Here is a 26,512-nt window from a genome sequence, read left to right on the forward strand (position 1 = left end):
ACATATTTTTAGCCACTGATGCTGGGGACTGTGTTGTTCTTGTACTTTTAGATTTGACAGTTGCATTTGATACTGTGGATCATGCATTTTACTCTGTCATTTGGAGCACTGGGTGGGCACTTGAGTGGTTCAGGTCCTACTTGGCGGGGCAAACATTTTGTGTCAGTCTCTGTGACCATGTGTCGTCCTCCGCTCCTCTCTTGTGTGGTGTCCCACAGAGCTCAGTTCTAGGCCCCCTTCTCTTTTCTTTGTATCTGCTCTCTCTTGGATCTATACTGAGAAAACACAGCATTGCATTTCACTTCTATGCTGATGACTGTCAGATATATGTCCCTCTACATCATAAAGGCACATATTCCATACAACCATTACTTCAGTGTCTTGATGACATTAAGGCTTGGATGTCTCTTAACTTTTTAAAATTCAATGATAAAAAGACTGAGGTGATGACTTTTGGTAGCCCCACTGAGATGCCAAATGTATATTTAGATTCCTTGGCTCAGTATGTTAAGCCAACTGTCACAAACCTGCTGGTCAAAGTGGAGTGTAATGAGAAAAGATGACATTATATGCCACGGTAAATGCACTGCCTAATTGTTACCTCTCCCCACTGCCTTCAGTGGCAGGCAGCAGGAAACAGATCAGGAGGCAGAGATGATCTTTAAGTTTAACATTACTCACAATATTGCCAAAGAGTGATATGGAATTTAAGCACAAGCACGTTTCAGTAACTTATCTTTCTTGTAGATCTGTGCTCCAAATAAAGAACTTTATGCTGACAAGATTATTAGTTAAAATAACAAATTTTAAGTTACAAATCAATATTGTCTGCATGGACAGATATTCCACATTCCATATATCATCATTCAGGTCCTGCATCAATACATTTCCATATTTTTATATCTATAAAAAAAGCCGACACTTGCTAGACTCTATCAAAGGTGTGAGCATCACAGCAGATGCCTTTGTGTCGAAGTAGCTGAGGATAAAACACAGAAAAACACGAAGTTGATTTTCCTGGCCTGGGATTTTATAAAAATATTCAGCAGTACATCAAAAATGAAAGAAAACCATTAATCAACATATGAACCTTAGTTGATGCTGCTGAAGTGAAGCAGAGCAAAGTTACAGAGGTTTTATTAGAGACACAGCTAAGTGTTTTGAAATTTCGCATAATTTTAAAAAGTTTGAATTTGTTCAGTAGCCTATTGAACAGCAGAAATGAGACTTTCTTTTCAGAATTAGGTAAAAGGGAAAAAACAGCGGCCGACAGCACTGTAAACAACAGTAGACTTGTGAGTAATAAACAAGCGAATAATGCAGAAAACAGATTTTTTTGACGGGAAACTGTTCTTGAAGTACACATAGACAGAAAGACAGAGAGAGAGGGAGAGAGCTGTGCATGAAGTGTGATTTTATTGTTGTGGAAGTAAAACAGCAAAAGTTCATGACGATGTTTATGTGAAGGGTTGGATCTTCTTTAGCTGCTGGTTTAGTCAATATTGTTTGGAGAGAGACAAAACCTGCAGCTTCAGAATCTAGTGGAAAAAGGGCGTGAACTCAAAGCACGGATCAGCGAGCTGTCGGCTTTCAGCCCCGACCGTGTCCGTGCTGTCGTGAGAGAAAGGCGACATCTCGCTGATTCTGATCCGTCGGTGGATCCACGCTTTGTGTTTACGTCTTTGTGCAGAATCGTGTTCCTGCTCTCATTTACTATTTCAGCTGTTTGGCTGTTGTTATTTGTTGAAATTTTCTGAGGTTTAACCTGAAATTCTGGCATTTTGGTCAAAATAAATTTGTATTAAAAAATCAATTCAGGATTTTAATGAATCGATATCACATTATCCAAGCTAGAACCGATTTTAATCGATAAATTGATAATTAAAAACCCACCCCTATACATAACTTTGTGGACATGTAGCCAACAGTAATGTTATAACGTTCTTTGCAGATATATAAGTGATCTAAAATTTTATACTTGCTTTTAAAAGTTTATTCTTTGGCCACCACGCTTCAGCCATCTGCTGGGGTTTTTTCTTTGTTGAAAAAAAAAGCCACAGCCACCACTGCGCTATGAATTCTGGCCTATGTTGGGACATAATCAGCCTTCAAATGGGGCCTCGAGGGATGCAGACGAAGTATAGATAGATAATATAAGTGTAGATACTTACATGAAAACAAACATAATAACTTGATACTGTCACTGGGTTTAAACTAAAGGAGTGTTCACAAGAAATCATCAGTATCAAACTGTGACAATAAAAAAATGTTCATTAAAGCAATCAAGAATGAGTTTGATGTGAATCTTTGGTAATGCATGGGGGAAGCTCTGTGCCAATTTTATCAACAGCTACGGATTTTATCCTTTTCTGGATGCAATACCTTGGCCTCCAGTAACACTATATGGAATCTTAGAGTCATTTTGACCAGGATTTCTCCTTTAATGGAAATATTAAGCAAATATTTATGACTGCTTTCTTCCATTGCTGCAATATCTTGAAAATCAGAAATATCCTGTCCCAGAGTGATGCTGAAAAACTCGTTCATGCATTTATTTCTTCTTGTCGGGAATATTGTAATTCATTATTGAATTGAATTGAATTGAATTGAATGAATGCTTTATTGGCCATATGCAGGTTGCCCCGCAGAGGAATAGGACCCCCCCGACTTAGACACACAACAAACACATCACATAGGAATACAGTCGGAGATCGGCAGCGTTGCAGAGAATAACACTGAAAAATTACACAACAATGGGAAAAGTACAAGAGGAAAAAAAGAGACCTCTTCTCACGCTGGGCACCTATGGGAGGACAGCATGAGAACAGGAAACAAAAAAAAAACCTCCTCTGCACAGAGAGCACATTAATGTCCACATCGCAACATTAGAGCACATGACAAGCCACAGGGGATGGATAGGGGGGTGGGGGGTAATCCGAAGGAACACAGCAGTCATCCTACACAGCGCTACCATTTCAGCGCGGCACGCAGACCCGCCGTCTTCCCCCGCAGGAAACAAGCATCGAAGGCGTTTGGAAAGGGAGGGGGATGAGTGCGTGCTTATCAGTGTAAGTGTATGTGTGTGCATGTCCAGAGTCCAGCTGAGACAGTGTCCTTCGCTCTATCAGGCTAAGTAAACAGTCTGCCAGCCAACCCAGGTGGCCTTCATGGGATGGGAAGAATAGTCATCACACAGTCGTTATCAGGGAGTTGTTTTGGTGGGCTCCAGCCTCGGGCCTGAGCAGCTGGCGCCGTGGTGTCCATATGTTGAATATTGTCGATTTCTCCTTTATGCGAGCAGCGAATTTAGCACTATGACACTGGTCCCTCGATCTCCCGTTGGAGAGCCGCGAGCCTCCCCATGATGGTATCAAACTTCCGTTCCGTGGTGTTGTCATTCTTTTGATTCTGAGACCCCACAGCTGCAGTGATCCGTTCTGCGATGTGATCCAACTTTCGCTCAAAGGTGTCATTGCGAGCAGGCCCCTCTCTGATGTATCCCCTCATACGCTCAATGGTGTTAGTTTGAGTCTTCACGGCAGCTGTAAGCATCTCCAAGGTGTTAACCATGCTGCGTTCGGTGTGAGAGGTCGCGCCTTGTCCGATCGCCTCAATTCCAGCGGTCAGCTTAGGGGTTTGAACAGCTGGTTCCGCTCTCTTATTTCTCCGATAAGTAAGGGCCAAGCCAGCTCCGATCAGCAAGAACCCTGTTATCATGGTTCCGAATAGGTAGATATCTTCAGCGTCCTCGATAGACAGTCCCGCCAGGCACAAGATCCTCCAGGTCTGCCACCCATCCATCGTGTATCTGGCAGGGAAAGTCCCTCCAGGGCACTCGGGCTCTCCCGAGCCCAGACTTCTCGTTGAGAAGAGGGTGTCAATATCATTCAGAGACCAGTTATCAAATTCATAATTCTATTAGGTTTTAGAGAACGACAGTGAGAGACTGTTCGAGGGAAAAGTAATGCACACGAGACAAGACAAGGACACAAGAGGCTAAGCAGGGAAGATAAGGGGAAGAAGGAGAGGAGAAAAAGTGCGACCGCCTTCACCGTTATTACATTATCAGGATGTTCTGTTTTGCGTTGGGACACAGGCAGGATGCGATGGCTGCTGTTTTATCCATGTGTGGATGCACATACCCAGCTCCCAAATTGTACCCAAATACTGTACGTCCCTCCATCCAACCACACACTTTAGGGACTGTGACCACCCACTGCACATGCTCCACCGTGGTATCACTATGAATGACAACATCATCCAGGTGGCAAACAGCATATGCAGTGTGAGGACGCAGCTATCGCTACAGGAGGTGCTGAAAAATGCCCGAGTCTTCAAACAAACCTAACAGAAGTGTGATGAATGGTACGAACCCTGCACTCACTTCTTAATTACCTGGAAGCACCTTAAAGACAACCGGCCCCTCTCAACTGCGACAAATCATCTGGAGAAAAGGTAAGCATAGGAGACCAAACACTGAGGAACAAATCCTCATTTCATCCTATGATAACAGCATTTTCACCATTTCAGCCAATTCCTTTTGCACAATTTGTCTCTTGTGCTTAGGCAACCTGTAGGGCCATGAACGCACTTTCCAGGCTGCGTTTCAAATTGGTGCTGCATGAGAGTCTTGAAGATGGTCGGGGGATGAACACATCTGCAAACTACTGTTGGAATGCAGGAACATCTGCTTTATTGGAACGTGTGAGATGCTAATCACAATGCATCTTAAACACACTCATGTTCAAACTTCATGCCCACATCTTGTTTTTAAGAAAAATTAATCATCTTTTCCTTGAAGATCATTTCAGAGTTTTTAATGAGCTGCAGGAACCGTGCCGAGAGCAGCCAAGTCTCCTCCTCTGATAAACCTCCACATGTACCACTAAAAACATTTAAATTAGTTTGAATTGGAAATCATGGCTCAAACTACTTGCTGTGAGACCATTTCTTTATTTTTCACACCAAACTGTTTAATAAACTTTACACAGAGTTCATCAATTATAACTGATGCTTTAACAGTATCAGGATTTCATAATGCAAACTTCAAATCAAAAGGCAAACAGCTGCAGAACATGTGGATCAAAATGAATTCATTAAAAAAACAACGTGGACTTCAAGGATACAGTAAATACACTAAAGTGAAAGGAGGAGCCAAAAATAGAAGTTTAATAGGATTTGAATTAACTAAAAGTAGTCACCTGTGATCTTTAAAATGGTTCTGATGTGTGCTGCTGTTTTTAACTTTTAACAGTTCTTTGCTGCCACTGTGAATATTGTGTTCTTTGCCTAATTAAATAAAGGTTACACAGCATCACTGCTCCATCTTCTGGAAAAAAAAAAAGGTATTACATGGAAATACAGCCCAAAACCAGTTCAGCTTGAGTTTCTTTTTTCTGGACATAAAGTCACAGAAGGTGTTGTTTCAAAGCCGGTGGACAGATTTAGTTCATTTTGGAAGTTTTAAGAGCAACTGCTGTGAAAATATTTGCAGTTTTGGGAGAAAAGGATTTAAGAGAAGATTTTACCACAGCAAAAGTTTAAATATGAATGAAGGATTGAAATTTAACTGAGGTGAAACATGCAATGAATACATAAAAAATAAGTTAATTTTGGAAAACTAAAAAAGTTCAAATAAAATAAATGATTTACATATCCATATTTGATTTTTGATAGAATACCAGTTTGGTTAAAAAAAAGAAAGAAAAGACATTCCTATAACTTTAATAGTACAACTACTAAACACTACTGTGTCCTAAGGGAACAAAGGTTAAAATGTAACAGGGATAACATTTTAGAGAATTAAAATCCCTCAAAGGAAAAAAACATAAACTTGATATACATATCTATACATGCAGCTTCCTAAATGTAACATTCAGGATTTTTCACTGCAGGGGTCCGTTCTTCGTACCTCGCTAAGTAAGTTAGCTGGATTTGATTGTTGACGATTTCGCGTGATCCTGGATCGTTCGGTTCCCCGAAGCTCATCCGGGACTTGCTGTCATAGCAACAGAGCCGTAAGCGTAAACCTGCTCTGGAGCAGGTTTACTTTATGTAAACAGGATTAGATCGTGGCCACGCAGGTATGTCCGCTTCATTTATACGAAAGCAACAGCGATATTCCACCACTGTTTCACCATAAATAAATAACATCAATGTAACTAAAGATAATGCAGCACTTGATCCTTGTATTGATGTCACACAGATACATACAGGTCATTTCCTATAAAAGGGAAATGTACTATTAACATTCTATTACATGTATGTGATTATTACAGATGCAATTCATATTTCAGAGTAGTAATTGTAAATTACTTCGTGTAATCAAGATGAGAGACCACGGCTATAAAAGCCAAGGTGGATTTGGGAAGTCTGTCGCAGCCATGTCCTGTCCGTATACGCGAGCCACCCATTGCGGAAGGTGCAAGATTGATAAGGAGAGTTTTCAGAATCCAGCGTATATTGCGGAATAGACAGGATCCTTTAGCTCAGCGTGACAGTGTGCTCATTGAGAGATATCGATATTCCCGTGAGGGTATTATTCACTTAACCAACTTGTTGACGAGGGGGTGCAGGACCACCACCTGTCTTTTTTTTTGCTCTGCCCTTTTCTTGGTTGCTGTTATGAACAAACAAACAGAGTATTCCAGGGTCTCTTTCCAAGAGACGACAAGCAATATAAGTGATAAATATTACCATTCTGTAGAATATTCTTATATTTCACTTTTACTTGTTCCCATGTTCTAGTGGGTCCTGTTGTGGCTCTAATGTGAAAGGGGATATAATATAACATATTATAATATAATATAATGTAATATAATATTGGATAATATGGTGTGATATGATAAATCTACCCTACCGCCTACTGGTGTTGGCCAGAGGGGCCGATGGCGCGATATGGCAGCCTCGCTTCTGTCAGTCTGCCCCAGGGCAGCTGTGGCTACAACCGTAGCTGCCTCCACCAGTGTGTGAATGTGAGAGTGAATGAATAGTGGCATTGTAAAGCGCTTTGGGTGCCTTGAAAAGCGCTATATAAATCCACTCCATTATTATTGTTATTATTGAATTACTTACGAGTTTGATTTGTCAGCAACTTTCTGCCAGCCCTCTCTCCTTGCTTTTGCAGCCTTTGCAGTGTTCCCTTGCGTTTTAATTCAACTCTGAAACTCCTGAAATCCCTCACTCAAGAGTTCTTGCTCTGCTGCCGAAAAACACCGAGCGCGCCCCTTCGACATTTTCGCCCACCAATCAGAGGGTTGCCGATCAATGTTTCTACTATCGATGCGTATCCCCTTTTACGGCACCCAGTGATGTCACATTACTTCATCCAGCTGTACTAATCGTCAACAACAGGTGTGTTCGGGGAACCGGAATAGCGAGCTCACGGTTAGCGCGATGATTTGGTCTTGGATGTTTCATTTGATCTTGGATGTAGTGAGCGACGTACGAAGCACAGGGCCCTGTGCTCAGAGTGAACCAGCTCTAATCTGTGAAGACAACAGGACACCTCATGCTAATCAAGCTGCATGGTGCTGGTCATTCCACCTACATTGAGTGTATTTCAGAAACAAGTTACCTGCTGGGGGTCATTTTGTAGCACTCTGGCAGTACTCCTCATCTTCCTCCTCACACAGAGGGTCAGACATTGGTCCACTCTTGAGAATGTGCTGGGAGACACAGGAACTCTTGTAACGTTGCACATGTTTATGCCATCCTAGAAGAGCTGGATTTCCTGTGTGGCCTGAATAGGCTGTAAGTACTACCCTGTGATAGCAGCAGTGACAAGGCCTCTAATAAAAATCTAAACTAGTCAGAAATTCAGAGATACAAGAAGAGATCCTTGGCCACCACTGGCAACCGCTCCCTTTTTGAGTGTTATCTTGTTATTGTTTGGTTAACATCAAAGCAAGATAAACGAATTCACAGTGGTTTATGCTTCTTAACTGAGCAGCCTTTTGTTTTAGCTGCTACCTCGAGCACATTCTCTCCAGGAGGCTAACACACCTGAAGAGTATTACCTATTGTAAATCATTTAAATTGGACTTTTCCCCACCTAATTCCTGAGCCTTCACTCTTATCTCCAATATGTAATTAAAGCAATGTTTAATGACCACATAATACAGTATATACATAATCGTACTGTACAGTACACACAGTACAGTACATAATTACCAGTACATGATGAAGAACAGATACAAGAATTAAACAGATGTCTTAAACAACTTAAACAATACTTTTGCTGCAGGTATTATTTTTGTTCTTTGTTTAAATCTGCAAAAAGCTGAAACAGTTACAACAAATGAAACAACTGGGACAACAGGGGGCAACACTGTGGGGCTGCTCTTACAAACAGACATATTTTGAACTGCTCTTTGTGTCTTATCCACGCTGAAAGTTATCTGAGTGAAAGAATATAATACAGAGTGTGTATTGTGCAGCTCTCACAAACATCAAATAAACATGAATAAATGAGGGGAATGCAGCTCGGTAGGTTTTGGATGAGTCAGCCTCTCAAACTTGCTTGAAGTGAAGGCATGTGGCCTATTTTGTTGTGGCTGAATAGTTTTGTCCAAATATGTCCCCATACTGCTTCCTTCCTGTTTCTGTGTCTACAAAACAAGTAGAGAGTATACCTCTTATATATACAATGACTGTTTATATATGAAGTATAAGCTTCCTATTTATTTATTTTTTCAAGATTTCTGTGACCTTCTGTGTACACGTCGATTCAGATTCTGACACTTTTTGATCTCTCCAAATCCAAAATAACGTCTAACTTATATGTAGTGATTCATAACAAAACACAACTGTACTGTATAACCCTCAGTACCTCAGTGCAACAATCCTGAACCCTCATGCTTTATAAAGCAAGCAAACAAAAAATGCGTCCTCCACTCCAACAAAGCACCATCAGGAACAAAACCACGTGCACTGTTCTTCTTCAGTTTTACATAAAGCGACTATAAAACCACAGCAACACCCACACACCTCCTCTTGGGAGTTCCCGATTTTGATATTTGGGTCCCTTTCTGTAGTTTTATGAATTTTCAAGGAACCTTCTCACTCACCCTGACTTAACAACCCAAGACAGCAGCAGTGAATGTAAAAGAACATTAAAACTGCAAACCCTATTCTTTACTGCCAGTGTTGTAGAGAATGCAAAACTCTGACCACAGGGCTGCACTATGAAGTAAGTTCCACATGCCTAATCTTGATTCACCTCAGCAGTCAGGAGACACTTCCAGGCTTTCCCCTGCACGTTCATGTTAAAGGGGTGACAGTGACTCCAAATGACTAATCACAAACTAGTTTTAAAAGTGAAGATAGCACATACGGTGCTATCTTCATATATATATATATATATATATATATATATATATATATATATATATATATATATATATATATATACACACACACACATATATAGAACAAAAAAAAAAAACAGGACACTATTCAGTAAGACAGGACAACAGCTGATATATTTAAAATGATGAGGCTATTTAAAGACAGTAAAGACAGTAAAAACTGCCAGCACTGCTAGTTCACAGACTTGTGATTCACGGCTCATTTCAATTTCTCATTAGAGAAATTTTGTTGGATTTAATCAAATGAAGTTTGAAGGGCAGCTTTAGTTTTCAGCTTTATCTTTGGGTTTTAATGCTCTGGAAGTAAAAAATTAACATAAAAACTGAATTAAGGGAGTGTCCAAATTCATAAGCTGCATCCACCTGAGGACTCTGCCTTTGCGGCCTATGTGGGCCGGGTCCTCAGGAGGATGCAGCTTATGAATTTGGATAACCACAATAAGAAGGTCAGAATTTGATATGAGGACAGCAAGCACAGTGTTTTGCCCTATTTTATAGTTTGCTGCCAAATGAAACAAAACACACAGTATTATCTCAAAATTGTGATGTCAGTTTCCGGATCGTTCCATGATTGTAGTGATAGGGGCGGGGCTACAGCCGGTATAACAGGCAGGTTTTTCTGTGATTACTCACTGACTTGTGTTCTGACCGAAGAAGAAGTCAGACAGACTTAGATGTCAGCGAATTTCATCACAATGAAGGCGATTTAAACTAAAAGAACTGCACAAGGTAGGCTAAATGTCCTGTCCTCCTCATCTGCTGCGTGCAGAGTGACGACTATGACACCCCGTGTCGATGCTCGGGTCACTTTTTTAGATCGTGGCTGATAACATAGATGCTCACTACATCCATTCATTCTGAAATGAGGTGATTTTAGGAGGCGCTTAATTTAAATGTTTATATTGGTATATGAGCTGTAGAAAGGGTTTATATATATATATATATATTTATATATATATTGCATATATATTTTTAAAAGGACGTTAAGTGTTCTTATGACTGCTTTATTGTACTTGATCTGCGTTCTTTATTAGCCTGTAATCCAAATCATCCAGAACAGTTATGGTATATTTAAAATTTCTGCTGCCATCTTAGCCACATCTCACTGAAAAAGAAATAATATTAGTAATGATAATAATAATAATAATAATAATAATAATAATAATAATAATAAATTAATATCACTGAGACGCTTTACTTCAATTAAATACATTTTTTGTAGAGTTAGACGTTTTTCTGTGGTGTGACAAGAATGTTCTTCCTCACTTAATATTATAGATTTTATGTCATTTATAGCAGTTTAAATATAGTACAGAAACATGTTGTTGCTATCATACATTACTTTTATCTTTTATTTCTCAGCGTGCGTTCCAAAAATGCCCCTATCTCCTATTCCTAACCAGTGATGGGAATAATGGCGTTACAAGTAGCGTTGTTATTAACAGCATGATTGCTGCTGTTACTGACTGAGGAAGAATAAATGAGTCGTGGTAAGCCAATCCTACGACCACTTTAAAATGACAAAGCAACAAGGTGATATATACCAAGTTTTAAATTGTGTTGATGGGCCACGTAAAACCAGAGTCATGATAAACAGTAAAAATATAACGTTTTCTACTCGGATTTTGTGTTTTTTGTCTGATTTTAGATCAAATGTGTTAATACAGTATGTCAAAATAAAAACATAACCGTAAATTCAGACACGTGAGGTTGTGCTGAAAAGAATGAGACCAAACAAGGCAAGTAAATAGTTTTTAAAGGTGAAATGTAGAGGTCAAATCAAAAGTAGTTAAAAATGGCCAATTATACCCTAGGCCCCAGAGGGTTAAAGATTTTTTTTAAGTAACGCAATAGTTACTTTTCAAGTAATTAATTACTTTTAGTATCTTGTAACTCACTAACTCAGTTACTTTTTTGTAGAAGTAACTAGTACCTATAATTAATTACCTTTTCAAAGTAACTTGTCCAACACTGTTCCTAACCTCTTTTTATTGATCTCAATACAAGCACCATAGAGGTCAAGGAAAAGTGCATACGAGAATTGCTAAGGACTTAGGAAAAGAGAAGAGTTGTGCGTTGAGGTTTGGAACTACCTTACTCTAGTCTATCCCTAAAAATGTGCTGCCGTATGTTTTGAAAATGCAATGTGCAGAAGATGAACTGCAAGACCAAAGGTTTCTAAACCGGAGGTCTTGTAAGGTCATGCAACGAGAACAGCCTGTGAAAAATATCCTTCATTATGAACGGTGGAATTTTAGGGGCCAGATTTATTAAATACTAACTCTGCCTCTTGATTGACTGAAGAGGCTCATTGTCACTTTATGACTGACAGTTGTGAACCGGAGTATTTTTACAGCTGAACTTGTGTCGTATATGTTTTTAAGAGTTTCATTTCACAAGAAGAATAATTCAATTTCTTGTTTTATTGCCAAACGTTTGGCTCTGTCCTAATAATCTTAACTCAGTCCTCACACCAAACATTTAGATCATCTTGTTGTTCCTCAGTAATGCTGGGAGTTTCATAAAACAGAGCAGAATGAACTGAATGAGCTAGGCTGTTGTTCAATTTATACATTTCTTCCTTCAGGTCAGGTTGCAGCAACTCCACTGTCTGCACGACCCGTCATAGATGAATCCTCTCACTGTCCTTCTCATTTTGTCTCTGAGTTCGGCATCTACGGGTGAGTCAAAAAGGGGATGTTGATTTTAGTTCGTTCAAAACAAAAAACTCATGAGGAAAAAAGAGAAATGTTCTAAACAGTATTTGTGTATCTAACAGGGTTGTGTGTAGCTTGTCTGTCATAATGATATGATTGGAAAAAAAGGTGTTGTTTTTCTACTTGTTTCTGCATTTATAACGTCACAAAGACTGTGTGTCCCACTTCCTCATTCTGTCTTTTGTTCAGGCTTAAAAGAGATAGATGTGCAGGCAGACAGGAACGCCCAGCTGGAGTGTCAGGGTCCTAAAAAAGCCAAACTTGTCCTGTTAGAGTGGAAAAGACTTGATCTGTTGTCGGATGGATACGTCTTCTTCTACCGAGATGGTCATCTTCATAAAACCTTCCAGCATCCAACTTTTAGAGATCGAGTGAAACTGAGAGATCCGCAAATGAAAAATGGGAACATGTCCATCATTTTGTCCAACACCACAATTAAAGACACTGGAACGTATGAGTGTCGTATCATCGCACAAAACATAAGAGACAGTAGCAGCTCTACCTTTGAGATCAAGCATGAAATCAAGCTGACAGTTGTTCCTCCAAGTGAGTGAGGAGAGTTGAGTGTGTGTGATCAAGCAGCTGGTCTGAGTGATGTGATCAGAGTGCAGTAGATAATGTCTGACAGCAGTTTGAAGAGGAAATGGATTCTGTTCTGTTCTTCACTCATCACCTACCTGACAGCTGACACCTCACACCTGTTTCTCACCTGCAGGTCGGCCACAAGAGGTCACCGCACTTAGAGATGAGGAGAATGGAGGTATGGTAGTTGGGAACAAGGATGAAAGAGATGGAGGATTTATTGGACTGGCAGGTGGTCTGTTAGCTTTGGTGGTGATTCTTGTTGTCTTACAATCTCTTCCTCCTGTTGATATGACAAAACGGTCACAAAGGTGACAAACTAACAGCAATTGGCTAATTGCCAATATGCATTTAAAATATTATATGAATCATGTCATTAAAACACACATTGCATGCATCTTCTGTTTTCTTCTAAGCATGTGCAGTCGTTTGCATTTTTTGTTCCAACACAGTATTGTTTCCCCAACACAAGCCCGTGGGGAGTAGGGTTGCTGAGGTTTACTGCTCCAACCCTTGTCGCAAAAACAAATGTCTTCAGAAATGTTTTATTTAGGAAGTAGAATTAATTAATGAAACAAGTAAAGAAAGCCCCCCGTAAAGCATTATAGTCAAATAACATGCATACTAGATACCAGTACAAGTGGTGTATTTCACAAAAAGAGCTAAAAGACAACAACTGTCACCAGCTAAATGCTCTCCCTAACATTTTGAACACTTTGGACATCACTGCTCCTCCTGAGGAAATTTATCACCAAAACTTAAAGTCACATTTAGAGTATTAATAGCATACACTCAGACAAAGGTTACACTTTAGCTTGTTATGAGATGTCATCACAAAGTTTAACATTATACTTACGCAATAATTTCACCTTCCCACTTTTGTTTCCAAAGGGTTCTTGACTATGTGTGTAAATTTGACTTTTGGCTGAGTGAAATATCCATATATGACTTGGTTCTGTTACATTTTGGCTCTTTATGTGAGCACCGGGATCTGTAACTGGGGCTACACTGACTATAGTACAACAATCCAGTATTGAGTAGCACAGAGCTGTTGCCTTAAGTAGTGGCAGGAAAATGCAGGAACACAGGTTACTTGCAGGTGCGTAGGTCAAATGCGGGAACCTGTAATGAGTTCTACCCAGTTGGAGAGGAGTGGAAGAGAGAGAGAGAACAACATAACAAAAACCCAGCTGACATCAATTTGGAGGCAATTTGGAAGGATCATGACATCTGCTTGTTCATCACTGGGATGAGAAAGTGTTGCAGCTCTCAGTCTGACAAAACCTGCAAATATACACATTGTTCAAATGACTTGATATCTTCCACAAGTTATGGGCCAACAACAGTTAAAATACTGGGAATCACTTTTTGGCAATTTGATAAATAAATGAATTTTTGGGAAAACTGTGAACTATGAGATTTATTTTAACACAGTTACATGCTTTTTTTAAAATAATTTTATTACTGGTCCTGGTGGCAATAATAAACTTCATAAACTTACCTTTCTAAATGCTGTAACACTTTCATTTGTGGGCACTGACTCTTAGAATGAAAACACAGCTACCTAAAACTAATGTTATTCCTTTTGTGTTGGAATTGGAATCAGCTGGATGCGTGAATCATTTGAAAGTTTGTGGCTGCTATAATTGCAGCTGACCACCAGATGTCACTGGTAGGGCCTGTTTTTGATACTTGGAACTTTCATATCTTTTACTTGTACAATGAGAAAGAAGTCACAGAAGCTTCACAAGGCTTCATGGGCCTATCTCTAATATGCAGAAGAAAGTGAATGGGTTACAGCATTTGTAAATTATGTGCACTTGCGACATTCATTCTCCTCATTCATTCTGATTGAGAGGAGGAGTGTAGGGAGTGCCTGAAAGTGAAAATATGCAATCCTGCATCAGATCTGACGCACACAAACACCCACAGTCAAGGTGCTTTTACGTCACTCAGACATAGTTCATCTGTCAAGGAATGCATTTACCCAGTTTGTTTTTCAAATCTTGTCTCATGTGATGAGGCACATGATCAATTGTGGGTCAATGAACCTCTTATGGGACAGACCCACAACAGTTTGAATAACTAGGACCTTCACCATTTGATTTTTGGAGTTCAAGAAGCCTCTTGGATGAGAAGTGAAACATCTTCAAGAAACTTAGAGAACTCCAGCTGCTTTCTTTCCAAGCTCCTTAGACACTGAAACAGAGTGAACTTCCACTGCTGGTTTATGTCCCTCACTCAACTCACTCACACTTATACACCAATCACCAATTGTTTTGCTATAGAAGTGATTTTTTTTCCACCATAATTTCACACTGGATAAATTGAAGGTCTCTCACCTTGTGGTAGCAGGGATAGGTTCCAGCCCCCCATGTCCATGACCAGGATAATTGGAAGAGGATGTAATGAAAACTTAGGAGACCCTTTGAAATATAAATATCACATATCCTGTGTCCCAAACTGTGACTGGATCACTGAAAGCTGACTGAAGTCAGTTTTCACAGACAGCTGGTACAGTCAGGGCACCATGAATAATCAGGCTGGCTGTGAATCAGCTCTACAGAAGCTCTTCTATTAAAGTCTGTGTTGAGGACACATGCTGGTCATGTTTACAACAATCTTAAGTGGTCAGATTTAGAGGCTGAAAGTGAATTTCTTGTAGTTTCAGTTCTCAGCAGCTCAGAGAAAAGATGTGACTGAAACCAAAACCTATCAAGAGCCTCTGAAATCAGGAATATTGTACATCAGGAAACGAGAAGGAAGCTTCAGTCTGTTCAGGCAGTCTGCTACTGACTAAGAAATTGATTTTTTAAAGGCATTGACTTAAATACAACTTACATTGTATATCTGCTCCTCTACATGTACAGAACACGTTAACTGCTTCAAAATCTTTTTTAGGAACTTGTGAAACACAAACACACTTTGTTATGAACAGTGACGTTTAATAAAAAAGAACAGTTTCAGGATTCAGGAGAGTTCAAACCGTAAACATGCTGAGCTCCTCCATTCTGCCTCCTCTCTGACAGGCTCAAACAGGGTCCTGCACAGCCTTTAAAAGCCAAACATACTTCAGCTTTTTGTCGTCAGTTTTACACTTAAAGATGATAAACTCACAGCTCCTAATGAGTGTTTTATTCCGTTCTGTAATTTAACAAATTATTCATCTCCAGCCTGAGATTTTCTTCATTTGTGTGTTGTGAAGATTATGAGTAAAACATATGTTATTTTATGACCATAGTCAATGTAGTTGAATTATGTTAACAACTGTAGGATATATATTATCCTTTAGTTTAGATGGTGTGCTGTGTATGTAGTTTAGTTCTCATTATACTTTTGAGTTAACAGAACATATTCACATATTAGCTTATTAGATAAATGTGCATCACTCTGTATCCTTGATCTGCTGTGAATGTGTTACACTGTTTTCTTAACATGCTTTATTGTTGAATCATAAAAAGAAGGTTGTAAGCAGGAGACTTGGTGTCTAGGGCAGAAAAGATAACGGCCCAGAGGCTACAGGACAGTTAGAAGGACTTTAAATCACTGAAATAAGCAGGAATATTTGAATGTGACTCACACTGACCCACCATTTTGACATTTACAATTTAAAACAGTCTGATTGGGTGTGTTAATTATTGTTGCCTGACCTCCAGGTTGAACTCTCTCCTAACGTCACATCTTTTTTGGGTATTTTAAACACTTTTAGGTCAAAAGGACGTGAAAAATGCATTTGTCTTTGTTTCACTGTAGTTAACAGAACATCCAAGTAGTTCATTGGATTTTTTACATTTTTTACACATACATAATTTGCATGTATCCCCCCCCCCCCTCTGATTTTAAGTAAGAATACACAAAACAAGTATTTAAGAATAATTGTTGGCAGTTTTATTAGAGTAACAGACAGCTCTGAGAGAGTCCAAACATTTCATGTGGAGGCTGGTGTTAACTGTGGATCTCTTAGTTTTGTGCAGATAAGACGAACAAACAAAAAACAACCAGAACAGAATAGAATCCATTTCCTCTTCAAACTGCTGTCAGACATTATCTACTGCACTCTGATGTTTCTCTGGAAGCTGTCCTGCTGTTTGCTGAGGAGGAGGAGGATGAAGTAGTTCATTCTCAACTGTCAGAGTGACATCTGGGATCCTTGTTGTGGAGTGTTGGTGACAGCTGTCTATTTTTAGGTCATTTCTGTCTCTTTGTTTATCAGCAGGAGATTCAGAGTTCAGAAATATCTCAGACATTTCAATCTGTGGTTCAGTGGTGGGGCAAAATGAGTCCTGGCTACGTTGTTTATATTTTCTGTAGATCAAATAACCAACAACAGCAACAATTGAAAGACCAATGATGAGTCCAACAGATCCACTATTCTCTCCTCCAGCCTCCTTCCCTCCTGCCTCCTTCCCTCCATCCTCTGTGTCTCCTCCTGTCTGACCTGCAGGTGAGAAACAGGTGTGAGGTGTCAGCTGTCAGGTAGGTGATGAGTGAAGAACAGAACAGAATCCATTTCCTCTTCAAACTGCTGTCAGACATTATCTACTGCACTCTGATCACATCACTCAGACCAGCTGCTTTCTACAAAGTCTCATCAACAACATCTTTACAAACAAACATCAACAACCAGGAAGCAGCTTCACCTCTGATCACACACACACTCAACTCTACTCACTCACCTGGAGGATCAACATGCAAGTGGATGATGCTGATGGGTTCACCACTCAGATTTGCTCTTTTTCTGCGATTATTTCCTGTCTTTACACGACACTCATATGTTCCAGTGTCATTAATCGTCACATTCTTCAGAATCAAAGACACGTCTCCATCCTTCATCTGTCTGTCCTGCAGATCCACCCGGTTCTTAAAAGGTGGATGCTGGTTAAAGTGCCCGTCCCGGTACAAAAGCACATATTTATCTCCCTGGTCAGCTCTGCTCCACTCTACAGCTATGATGTTGTTGTTTGGAGCTCGACATGGCAAAATGATGTTCTGTCCAGACTCAGCTGTGATGATTTTCTGGTCTGAAAGAGGAAACAACACAGAGCAGATATTTCTATGATATATTTCTGGAGATCACCTGTTAGAAAAGAGCCAATCAATCAGAAGTAGGAATTATGAGCCAATTATGGTGGTGCATTAATGCACAGTGGACGTTTGGGACAATCTCAATTACTGGTTATTGTTGGGTCTGTGTTTCCACAAGCCTCGCTAATTCTAGAAACTTATTCATCATGAAAAAAACAAGACAGTCAATCGATCGATTATTTGCGCAAGGGAGGCCTGTGTCCACCACGAAAATGACCTCCAGATCTGACCTCCTCCTCTGCTGCCTTTTAATGAGAGACAGTTCACACAAAACACATCAGAACAAAGCCACGCCCAGACAAGGCATTGTATGTATATGTGTGAACTTCTGTATCTAAGTAAGAAGGTGTGTGTGTGTATGTGTGTGTGTGTGTCAGACCTCCTGCTGACCAAAGGGTCGTAAATGCAGGAAGCTTACATCAAAAGCACAAGGATGTGTCTGTAATAAAAGACTACAGCCCCCCACCTAGAACCTGGAGAAAGGACAGTGGAATTTCTTTCATCAGAGTTAAAACAATGTACAAATGGTAAACATAAAAATGACAAACATTTAACAATTCACTCTAACAGTTATGGTAATAAAGATGTCGTTGAGTACTTATTGGAGGAGCAAACAAGGAGGAACCGCTTACATGTCAACTTGTCACACAAGATTCAAGTGTAACATTCTTAATCCTTCTGGTAAAAAAAAAAAATCTCATTGAGATTAAAAATTGCATTTCAAAGAGAGACCTTCATGATCAAAATAAAAATAATGAAAAATAATAAAATGTACATAAAAATCTATCAGGTTTTAATGAATAAAACGTGTAGAAAAACACAAAAGATCAAGATGTAAAATAAATAAAATCAAACAAAAGCCTTACGATAAAAATGAGACTGAAGTTGCAAACGAAGACAAGTTGCACAGTTGAGCTCTAAGAGCAAAACGTTCGATCGCTGTGCGTCTTTACGCGTGAGGTGGGAACAGTGAAAAGGTTTCTGTCTGCAGGATCTGGGGATAGACGCTGTTACGGGAACAGCAGCTCAGGTACATTATTCTGGAGCCAGACCATGAAGGACTTTAAAAGTGATAAATAAAACCTTAAAGTCAGACTGCCTTCTTTAAGTTACCTCAGCATTATTGAGAGATATTACTTTGTTTCGATCAGTCAGGTATAAGTTCAGGTCTGAGGTTCGGCTGATGTCAGAGCTCACTTTCAGCAGCGCAAACCAGGACGCAGACGCACAGCACGCCCCGGAAAAGTGACGCAGGTTTAAGATGTTTCATTCCTGCTAACAGTGAACCAGAAGAACCGTCTACTTCATGCCTTTTCATCCACATTTAGTCACGAAATCCCGAATAACGTTGAGGAAAGCCTTATTTTAAGCTTTGGCGTGGGTGGCTTCAGCTTTTGACAGTAAGCTGAAAACTCTTTTGCATTTTTCATATAAGATTCAACTCATAATTGGCTTTCTGTGGGTTCACAACGCAAACATAAACACCAATCGCACATTTTCTTTTGTTTCTTTTGTTTATTTCTTTGGGGGTTTTTTTCTCGAGACAAATTTCCTTCCCTTTTTTTTCCAGTGATGACGCTTTTTAAATCTGACTCGTCTTATATACGGGCTGACTCGTGTCCGTACATAAACTAAATTTCACCTTTAAACGGGGAAAAAATCCGCAATTTGGGGTTGAAGGGCTTGGTGGAGCCGTTTACATCACGCACAACCGTTCGCATTTTGACCCGATTTTTTTGCATTATTTTACAGAAAATGAAAAATAATACAACTGAGAAGTGAAAATTAAATCATAACTGACATTTTACGTCTTACGTTAAGACAAAAAACAAACAAACCAACATGAAAACCCAAAGTTTGAAAAAGGTTCGCGTTCATCAGCGATACTGTGGTGCAGTGTTGAGTGTGCTGATGTGGAGCTGTGCGCATCGTTGCTCACAGTGTGAAGAAACGCAGAGCTCACCTTCGGCAGCGCAAATCAGGACGCAGGCGCAGAGCACGGCCCAGTACAATGAAGCGGCTGTAAATGTTTCCATTGTGGCTGAAAGCAGATGAGGAGAGGTGTCGCCTCCATGCGTTTTACCAACCAAATTTCGATCAACGTTACAGAGTCGGCAAATTCTCGGCTTTGACTTCGGAGTGGAAATAATGGTTTGTCTGTGAGGGTACGCTGAAAAGTACTAAGTATTGATTCATGTACTTGCTATAAATATTCATTTTAGTATAAATGACGTTCAGAAGTTTGAACTTTTAAAAGTTAATTTAAAAGAAATAAATGCTAAATGATTGAAACGTTTCTGCAAAACACAAAAACGATAAAAAACGAAATGTGAAAATCGTCACTTCATCCTTCTGCATTTTTTTTTTTCTTGAATTCACAGATTCTTTGTTTGGATGGGAGGTTGATTATTTTTATATTAGTCACATTTTTCAATGGTAAAGTGAATGTATTTGAGGAATATATCCTAAAGAGATTTGTATTTGGGATAACTTGAAATGCAGCTGGGGTAGACTTCATCTCCCTGTGAACCTGAGCTGGACGTGCAGAAGCAAATGAAGAGGGGACTTGAAATATCTCTTCAGTAATTTATGTGAATATGAGGAGTACCTGAGCCACCGTTAGTTTCTGTTGTACAGACGTGATTATAAAAGCTGTTGTTCTGCTCTGTGTTCCCTCTGGACTCCTGTTAAATCATCAAACAACACACAGCTCACCCTCCTGAGCTTTGCTCCAAGCAACCGACAGTGGAAACTAGAGGGATCACTGATCCTCCTCCTTAACCACAGCGCACTTTATGAAAGCAGTCTTAAATGTCTGTTTGATAAGCTTTTATCAATCAGGGACAATCAGACTCATTGGTTCTGTGTTCACTTTTAAATCACAAAGATTAAACAAAATATAAGCTCTTTACTGTTATTGTTAACCTGTTATTGTGTGCCTGGGAATCGAAGATGTGATCTGGCTCTAATTGGCTGCTCTCGGCCTTTGGCTGTCATTAGAGGCACCAAAATGAAGCTGCTGTTACAGATTTCAGCAGAGATTGGCTGAGGGGTGCTGTGACTGCTCAGCATCACTTTTGAGCTGCACAGACTCAGAGTCACAGAGTTCATGTTCAGTCAGCTGGGTGTAAGTTGAGCTTTATTCACTGAATTTAAATGAATCCTGCCTTGTTCCATTTTAATGAATTCTGAAAGGAATACAGCTCTGAGCTTCAGGGTCTCTTAATCTTTCCTTCGTGGAAACATGAACTTCCAGTAAGTATCTGCAGTGAAGTGTAGTGATGGATTATCTTTAGTTTAGAAGAGCACATAATGTCGAAGCCTCCACAGGAACAGAGGGAGAGACTTTAGGGATCGCACTGGAACTGTTTTTACAGCATCAACCAAGAAGGTCAAACTTTTCTGCTACAGAAACTGTTTAGTTTTAATCCTTCAAACATTTAACATTTGCTAACATGGATTTTATTTTGATTTGTATTAAGTTAAAGTTAGTAACGGTCTATAAATCATCACGGTACAGTTGGTCTATTTTCCACCTCGTGGGTAACAAACGCAAACACCTGTGTGGTCGTCCAGGTTCAAGTTTCTGATCCTCAATCTTAGTGTCATGTGCCTGCCTAGTCAGCCCATCATGGCAACAAATGTTTTGGTTTTGTCTCTCTCTCCTCTCTCTTGCTCCTGTCACTCTGCCTGCTCAGACTGAGGTCCCGCCCTTGCCTCACGCACCTGCAGCTGATCACCGGTGATTCCTCACTATTGTTTGCTGGCTCTTCATAAGGCAGGGGCGCGGGCTACACGTTGCTGGGATATTGAGTAACTCAAGTTAGTGTTTGCCCGGCTCTGCAGAAAGCTGTCATTTGTTGTGTTTGCTTTGGAGTAATTCTCGTCTCTGTATGTAGACTCCCCTGATCCCTCTCATACCCTCACCCCTGAGCGTGAGTATGGCTCATTGCATGGAGTTTTGTGTGGGAGGGATACCCTGTGAAGAGCGAGAGGAGTGGAGCATGTGTGAAGATCTTGTTGCTCCATGACCCTGTGGAGCCTTGGAACTTTTTCCCCCACGTGTATCTAGTGCACCCAGTGTGGATTAATAAAAGACTGTTTAATTGTATTTCTTAGTCTGCACCTGAGTCCTTCCCAATTGCCTTGACTCTTAGCCAGTTTGAATCTACTTTAGCATCTATATTTTAAATAATTTGGAGTTCACGTTCCACTCACAGTGAGAGATGTTGACATAAACGTGGAGCAACAAGCAGCTCAAACAATGATGCACATTATTAGCAGTAATTTTAATATAGGAGACACTAACAGTATCTCCCATATTATACATGACACATGCTGCTGCTTTGTGAAAACTTGTTTATGTGGGAAATGCACATGATTAATAACATGCCACCCTGAAAACAAGGGTCAGGAAAGGTTGCATGGTTTTAGTTAAGAAGCAGTTTTAAGAAATTTCCAACAGGGGACAGCAGATCATCTCTTTAGTTCCTTTTTTTTTTTTTTTTGTTAATCACTTATTTTAATCAATGAACAAAATGCATAATGAATAAACAAAAGAGAAATCTAAATCAAAACAACATTTGGTGTGACCACCCTTTACCTTCAAAACAGCATCAATTCTTCTAGGTGTACAGCCCGTGTAACATACCAGTTTGCACTCTCACAAACATCTCCACGTATTTATAAATCATCCAGTTCAATTAGACTGTAATATACAAGTTTAACTTTTAAACACGAAAGAAACACTAATGAAAACTAAACACTCAAAATTAACACTCATTACTCACTCACTTATTACTCATCCCTCTGAAATTGACATTAAATATTCTTCAGGGGAATTAAATTTGCATTGTTTTTAAGTGTCAAATCTAACCTTACAATGGAAGTGGTAAGCCTGCATTTTATAATTTTATAATTTAAAATAACCTTGCATGAGAAGTGACTGAGGATACCTAATGTAAAACTTAAAGGTACAGAGCTTTAGACACCATTCAATATAACATATCCACTACTGAGAGGCTTGAAAATGACCAGAAAGTGGAACCAAAGCCTCTCTTACATAATGTAAACAAAAACTGAAATTTTTACGTTTAGGACAGGTTGCTGAAATACATTCGATTATATGGGTGCTTCTGATGTCACATCATCATCACATCACTTTTTATTGTCACATCACATGTGCAGGTACATTGGTACAGTACATGTGAGTGAAATTCTTGTGTGCGAGCTTCACAAGCAACAGAGTTGTGCAGAATTTGTCAAACTGCTTTTTAAGCAGTAACTGAGCAACAGCTGTGATGGAGTGAAATGTTACAAAGAGCCATCAGTCTACTCAGATACTTTCTTCGCTGCTCACTTGGAACATTTAAGCAATTTCTCTCAACTACTAGAGTGCGACTTTATCAGTGTCCCTGCCCAGCCGGCTTCAGTGCGTCACCACAACCCCTCAGTAATGAAGTCCGAACATCTAAGGCAAGATGACCTCACCAAAAAGAGCCAATCTGCCACAGCTAAAAGAGTGTAACGAGGTATCTGTCATGGTTATATGAGCGTTATATGTTGAGATATAGTGTTGTAAAGTCTTCATTTTCATGGAAAGGCAGCACGAAAAAAATCCAATTTTATCCAATATAATAACAGCTTGTGCAACAATTCTTTCTTGGATTTGTTCTTTTGTACTCAGCAACACCTTAGAAGGTTGCGCTGCAGTAGAATTTACATAAATCAACTCTGTTACTACAACTTTTACTGTTTATATAGTTTTTCTTAGGGCCAAATAAGTCAAGCTGATATATGAAAAACACATTCTTATTTATAATGCCATTGAATTTAATGATCCTTGTCTTTTTCTAAATGAGGAGACTTTGTTCATGACAACAAAATCATCAGTTGAAGTTATGAAATTTTGTGTGTTGGTCGATTAATAGATGATCCTTGAGAGTTAAAAACTTTTTCCTCCCTAAAAAATATTGTATTAGTTAGAACTTAGGAATGAGTAATTACTACATTTTTGCTAATTAATTATTGTCCAGTTACTTTTGAGAGTCTGAAAATGGGAGACTGTACAAAAACCAATGCAATTCCTAAACATTTCATATGACAATATAAGATTTATTAAACCCACTGCAATGAATTAAAGCTGAATCTTCACTTTCTTTACATCTTGATTGCCCGATTTAAAATCAGTGTGTTGGTATACAAATGCAAAATTACAAAAATTGCATTTTTGTCCATGTATTTAAGAATCTACCTGTAAACATTTTACAAGGGCAACAACCTGCCATGGAAGAAGAAGAGGAGAAATGATGTGGACTGCACATTCTTTTAGTATTAGAAACATGCTTATAAGTCCAAGCTTGTTAAGCAAGTGGGTGCCATGGTCTTCAGTGTTTGACCCAGTGTTTTGAGTTTGTTATTCTTTGTTCTTAGTTAAGAGTTTTTTCTCATTTATGATTTCCTGTGTTCTTGGAATGAAGGAGTTTTTTGGTTCTTGGTTGTAATTTAGTCCTCAAGTTTCAGTTAATGTCTATTTTCAACAAGCATTCTACTTAAGGTTATTTGATTTAGTCTCTTGTTATTTTCTTAGCTTTCCTGTTTGTGTCAATTTTGTATGTTATTCATTGTCTCAGTGTTTTTATCTTTTATTTTGCTGGTCACTTGTCGTGTTAGTTAGATTCTGTGGCTGTTTCTTTGCTCCCTAACTATACCTCATATGTGTATTTAGTTCCAACACTGAGAGAGATAGAGATTCACTATTTAAGTTCTGTGTAGAGCAGGGGTCCCCAATCCCAGTCCACGAGGGCCAGTGTCCCTGCAGGTTTTAGATCTCACCCTGGGTCAACACACCTGAATCACATGATTAGTTCATTACCAGGCCTCTGGAGAACTTCAAGACGGTTATTTATCTATTTAAATCAGCTGTGATGGATCAAGGACACATCTAAAACCTGCAAGGACACCGGCCCTCATGGACTGGGATTCGGGACCCCTGGTGTAGAGTCTAACCCAGTCAGAGTAACAGACACTGTAAAATGAGGTTGAAGGCTCTGAAAGCTGTTTTTTTTCCTTGTAGCTACAACTTTGAAACTGACACACAGAGTCATCAATTCTGGACAAAAACAACATAGGAAAAGCCCAACACGTCTCTACACTGCAAATCTATTCCTGAGTGTCCCTCTGTGGTTAGTTTGAAGTCAACTCATAGTATCTTTGTTTTAGTATTTGATGCCTTTGAAGTCATTTCTGTTGCCAGTATTGTAGTTTTCAGATTAGAGATTTAGTCAAACACTTTTTTAAAAGTTTTTTTTGCTTGTTATTTTTATTTTGCTGTTTATTCTTTTTATTTTTAGTATATGGTGAGAAGGCAAAAAATGAAATGGCTGCTCAATTCTTAATGTCAGAAAAATGAATAATAAAAATAAATATTATAGAATTTATTTATTGTTTGCATTTTAAGCCACTTAACAGTGACCTCTGAATTATTATAGTGTAAAAAGCCACCACAAACAAGGGAAGAACTGTATGCTAGCTACACATAGAAGACAATTTAGAAACTGAAACATGTTTTAATTGTACCTTTGCATTTTTTTGTTGTTTTTTTTCTATTAACAGCCTGCAAAAATACACGAACTTTTAGAATGATTTTTAACTGAAGCTAGAAAAATACCCCAAGTAAGATCTCATTGATTGTTTTACACACTTGGTGATTCTCACAGAGCTGTTAGCTAAAAATGTTTCACAGCATTTTCTGCAAATCTGAGGAAACTGGATACGCAGAGGACAAACTATCCACAGCAGATGAATAAACAAAAGTCACTTTTTAAAAAATATTTTTTCATCATGGAGTTAGAAATGATTGAAACATTGGGAATACCAACACCAATAAGGATGTTTCTTCTCAATATTCAAAGTTCAGTATTCAAAAAAATTACAGAAAATGAAGAAGAAAGTATAATCTCTAAATTAAAAAGTTCAAAAGCAAGGGATGATTTCCTGATTTCCTGAAGCATTGTAAATCGTGTCTTTTGGTGCCTGTGACCCATCAATCACACACGTAGTCATTCCTCTGAGTTGGAAGGTGGAAAAAGTTACACCAATTTATAAGATAAGATAACCTTTATTAGTCCCACACGTGGGAAATTTGTTTTGTCACAGCAGGAAGTGGATAGTGCAAAAGTTAAGAAGCAAAAATTAGAATACAATAAGAATAAATACAGTACACAACTGTACAGAATAGAATAGAATAAAATACTATATACAGTAGAATAAAATATACAATAAGATAAAAATAGAATAAAAATGCTATATACAAGTGATTAAAAATACAACGATGCCAGAAAAGATTATTGCACATGTGTGGATGTGTGTGTTTGATCAGTTAAAGTCTTTATTGTGGAGTCTGACAGCAGTGGGGAGGAAAGACCTGCGAAATCTCTCCATCCCACACCGTGGGTGCCGCAGTCTCCCACTGAAGGAGCTGCTCAGTGCTGTCACAGTTGCATGAGGTGGGAGATGTTGTCCAACAGGGATGACAGCTTAGCCGCCATTCTCCTGTCACTCAGGGGGCATCCTAGAACAGAGCTGGCCCTTCGGATCAGCCTGTTCAGTCTCTTCCTGTCCCCGGCAGAGATGGACTGGTTCTTATATGGACTGGTTCTTATACAGCGCTTTTCTACTCTTCTGAGCGCTTTACACAACTTGTGCATTCACCCATTCACACAAGCACATTTTTCCTAGGTGCTTTCTAACTGACATTCA

The 26,512-nt window shown here is 39.2% G+C and overlaps 3 protein-coding genes and 2 long non-coding RNA genes across 5 annotated transcripts in view; 2 read left to right on the forward strand and 3 right to left on the reverse strand.

Moving 5' to 3' along the window:
- The window catches only part of LOC146673412 (uncharacterized), a 188,013-nt gene that overhangs the window by 55,926 nt on the left and 105,575 nt on the right, over positions 1 to 26,512 (reverse strand). The window lies entirely within an intron of this gene.
- Positions 4,938 to 7,033, reverse strand: LOC146673414 (uncharacterized). The gene is made up of 2 exons (XR_014910516.1): positions 6,061 to 7,033; positions 4,938 to 6,029 (listed from the first exon to the last, which is right to left on the reverse strand). It is a non-coding gene; the product is annotated as an uncharacterized LOC146673414 (long non-coding RNA).
- LOC146673415 (V-set and immunoglobulin domain-containing protein 1-like) lies at positions 11,998 to 12,982 on the forward strand. Its single transcript, XM_085384321.1, has 3 exons — positions 11,998 to 12,049; positions 12,275 to 12,631; positions 12,801 to 12,982. Exons 1-3 carry the CDS (start codon positions 11,998 to 12,000, stop codon positions 12,980 to 12,982), a joined length of 591 nt encoding a protein of 196 aa, XP_085240447.1.
- LOC146673416 (uncharacterized) lies at positions 16,559 to 18,788 on the reverse strand. The gene is made up of 3 exons (XM_085384330.1): positions 18,706 to 18,788; positions 17,344 to 17,720; positions 16,559 to 17,105 (listed from the first exon to the last, which is right to left on the reverse strand). The coding sequence occupies exons 1-3, from the start codon at positions 18,786 to 18,788 to the stop codon at positions 16,705 to 16,707; spliced, it is 861 nt and encodes a 286-aa protein (XP_085240456.1). The 3' UTR covers positions 16,559 to 16,704.
- Positions 19,037 to 21,894, forward strand: LOC146673417 (uncharacterized). The gene is made up of 3 exons (XR_014910519.1): positions 19,037 to 19,152; positions 21,451 to 21,574; positions 21,652 to 21,894. It is a non-coding gene; the product is annotated as an uncharacterized LOC146673417 (long non-coding RNA).

This window comes from Rhamphochromis longiceps, linkage group LG3 (genome assembly GCF_057381845.1).
Source record: "Rhamphochromis longiceps isolate RC_006_pf linkage group LG3, R_longiceps_female_GT1.1, whole genome shotgun sequence".
NCBI lineage: Eukaryota > Metazoa > Chordata > Actinopteri > Cichliformes > Cichlidae > Rhamphochromis > Rhamphochromis longiceps.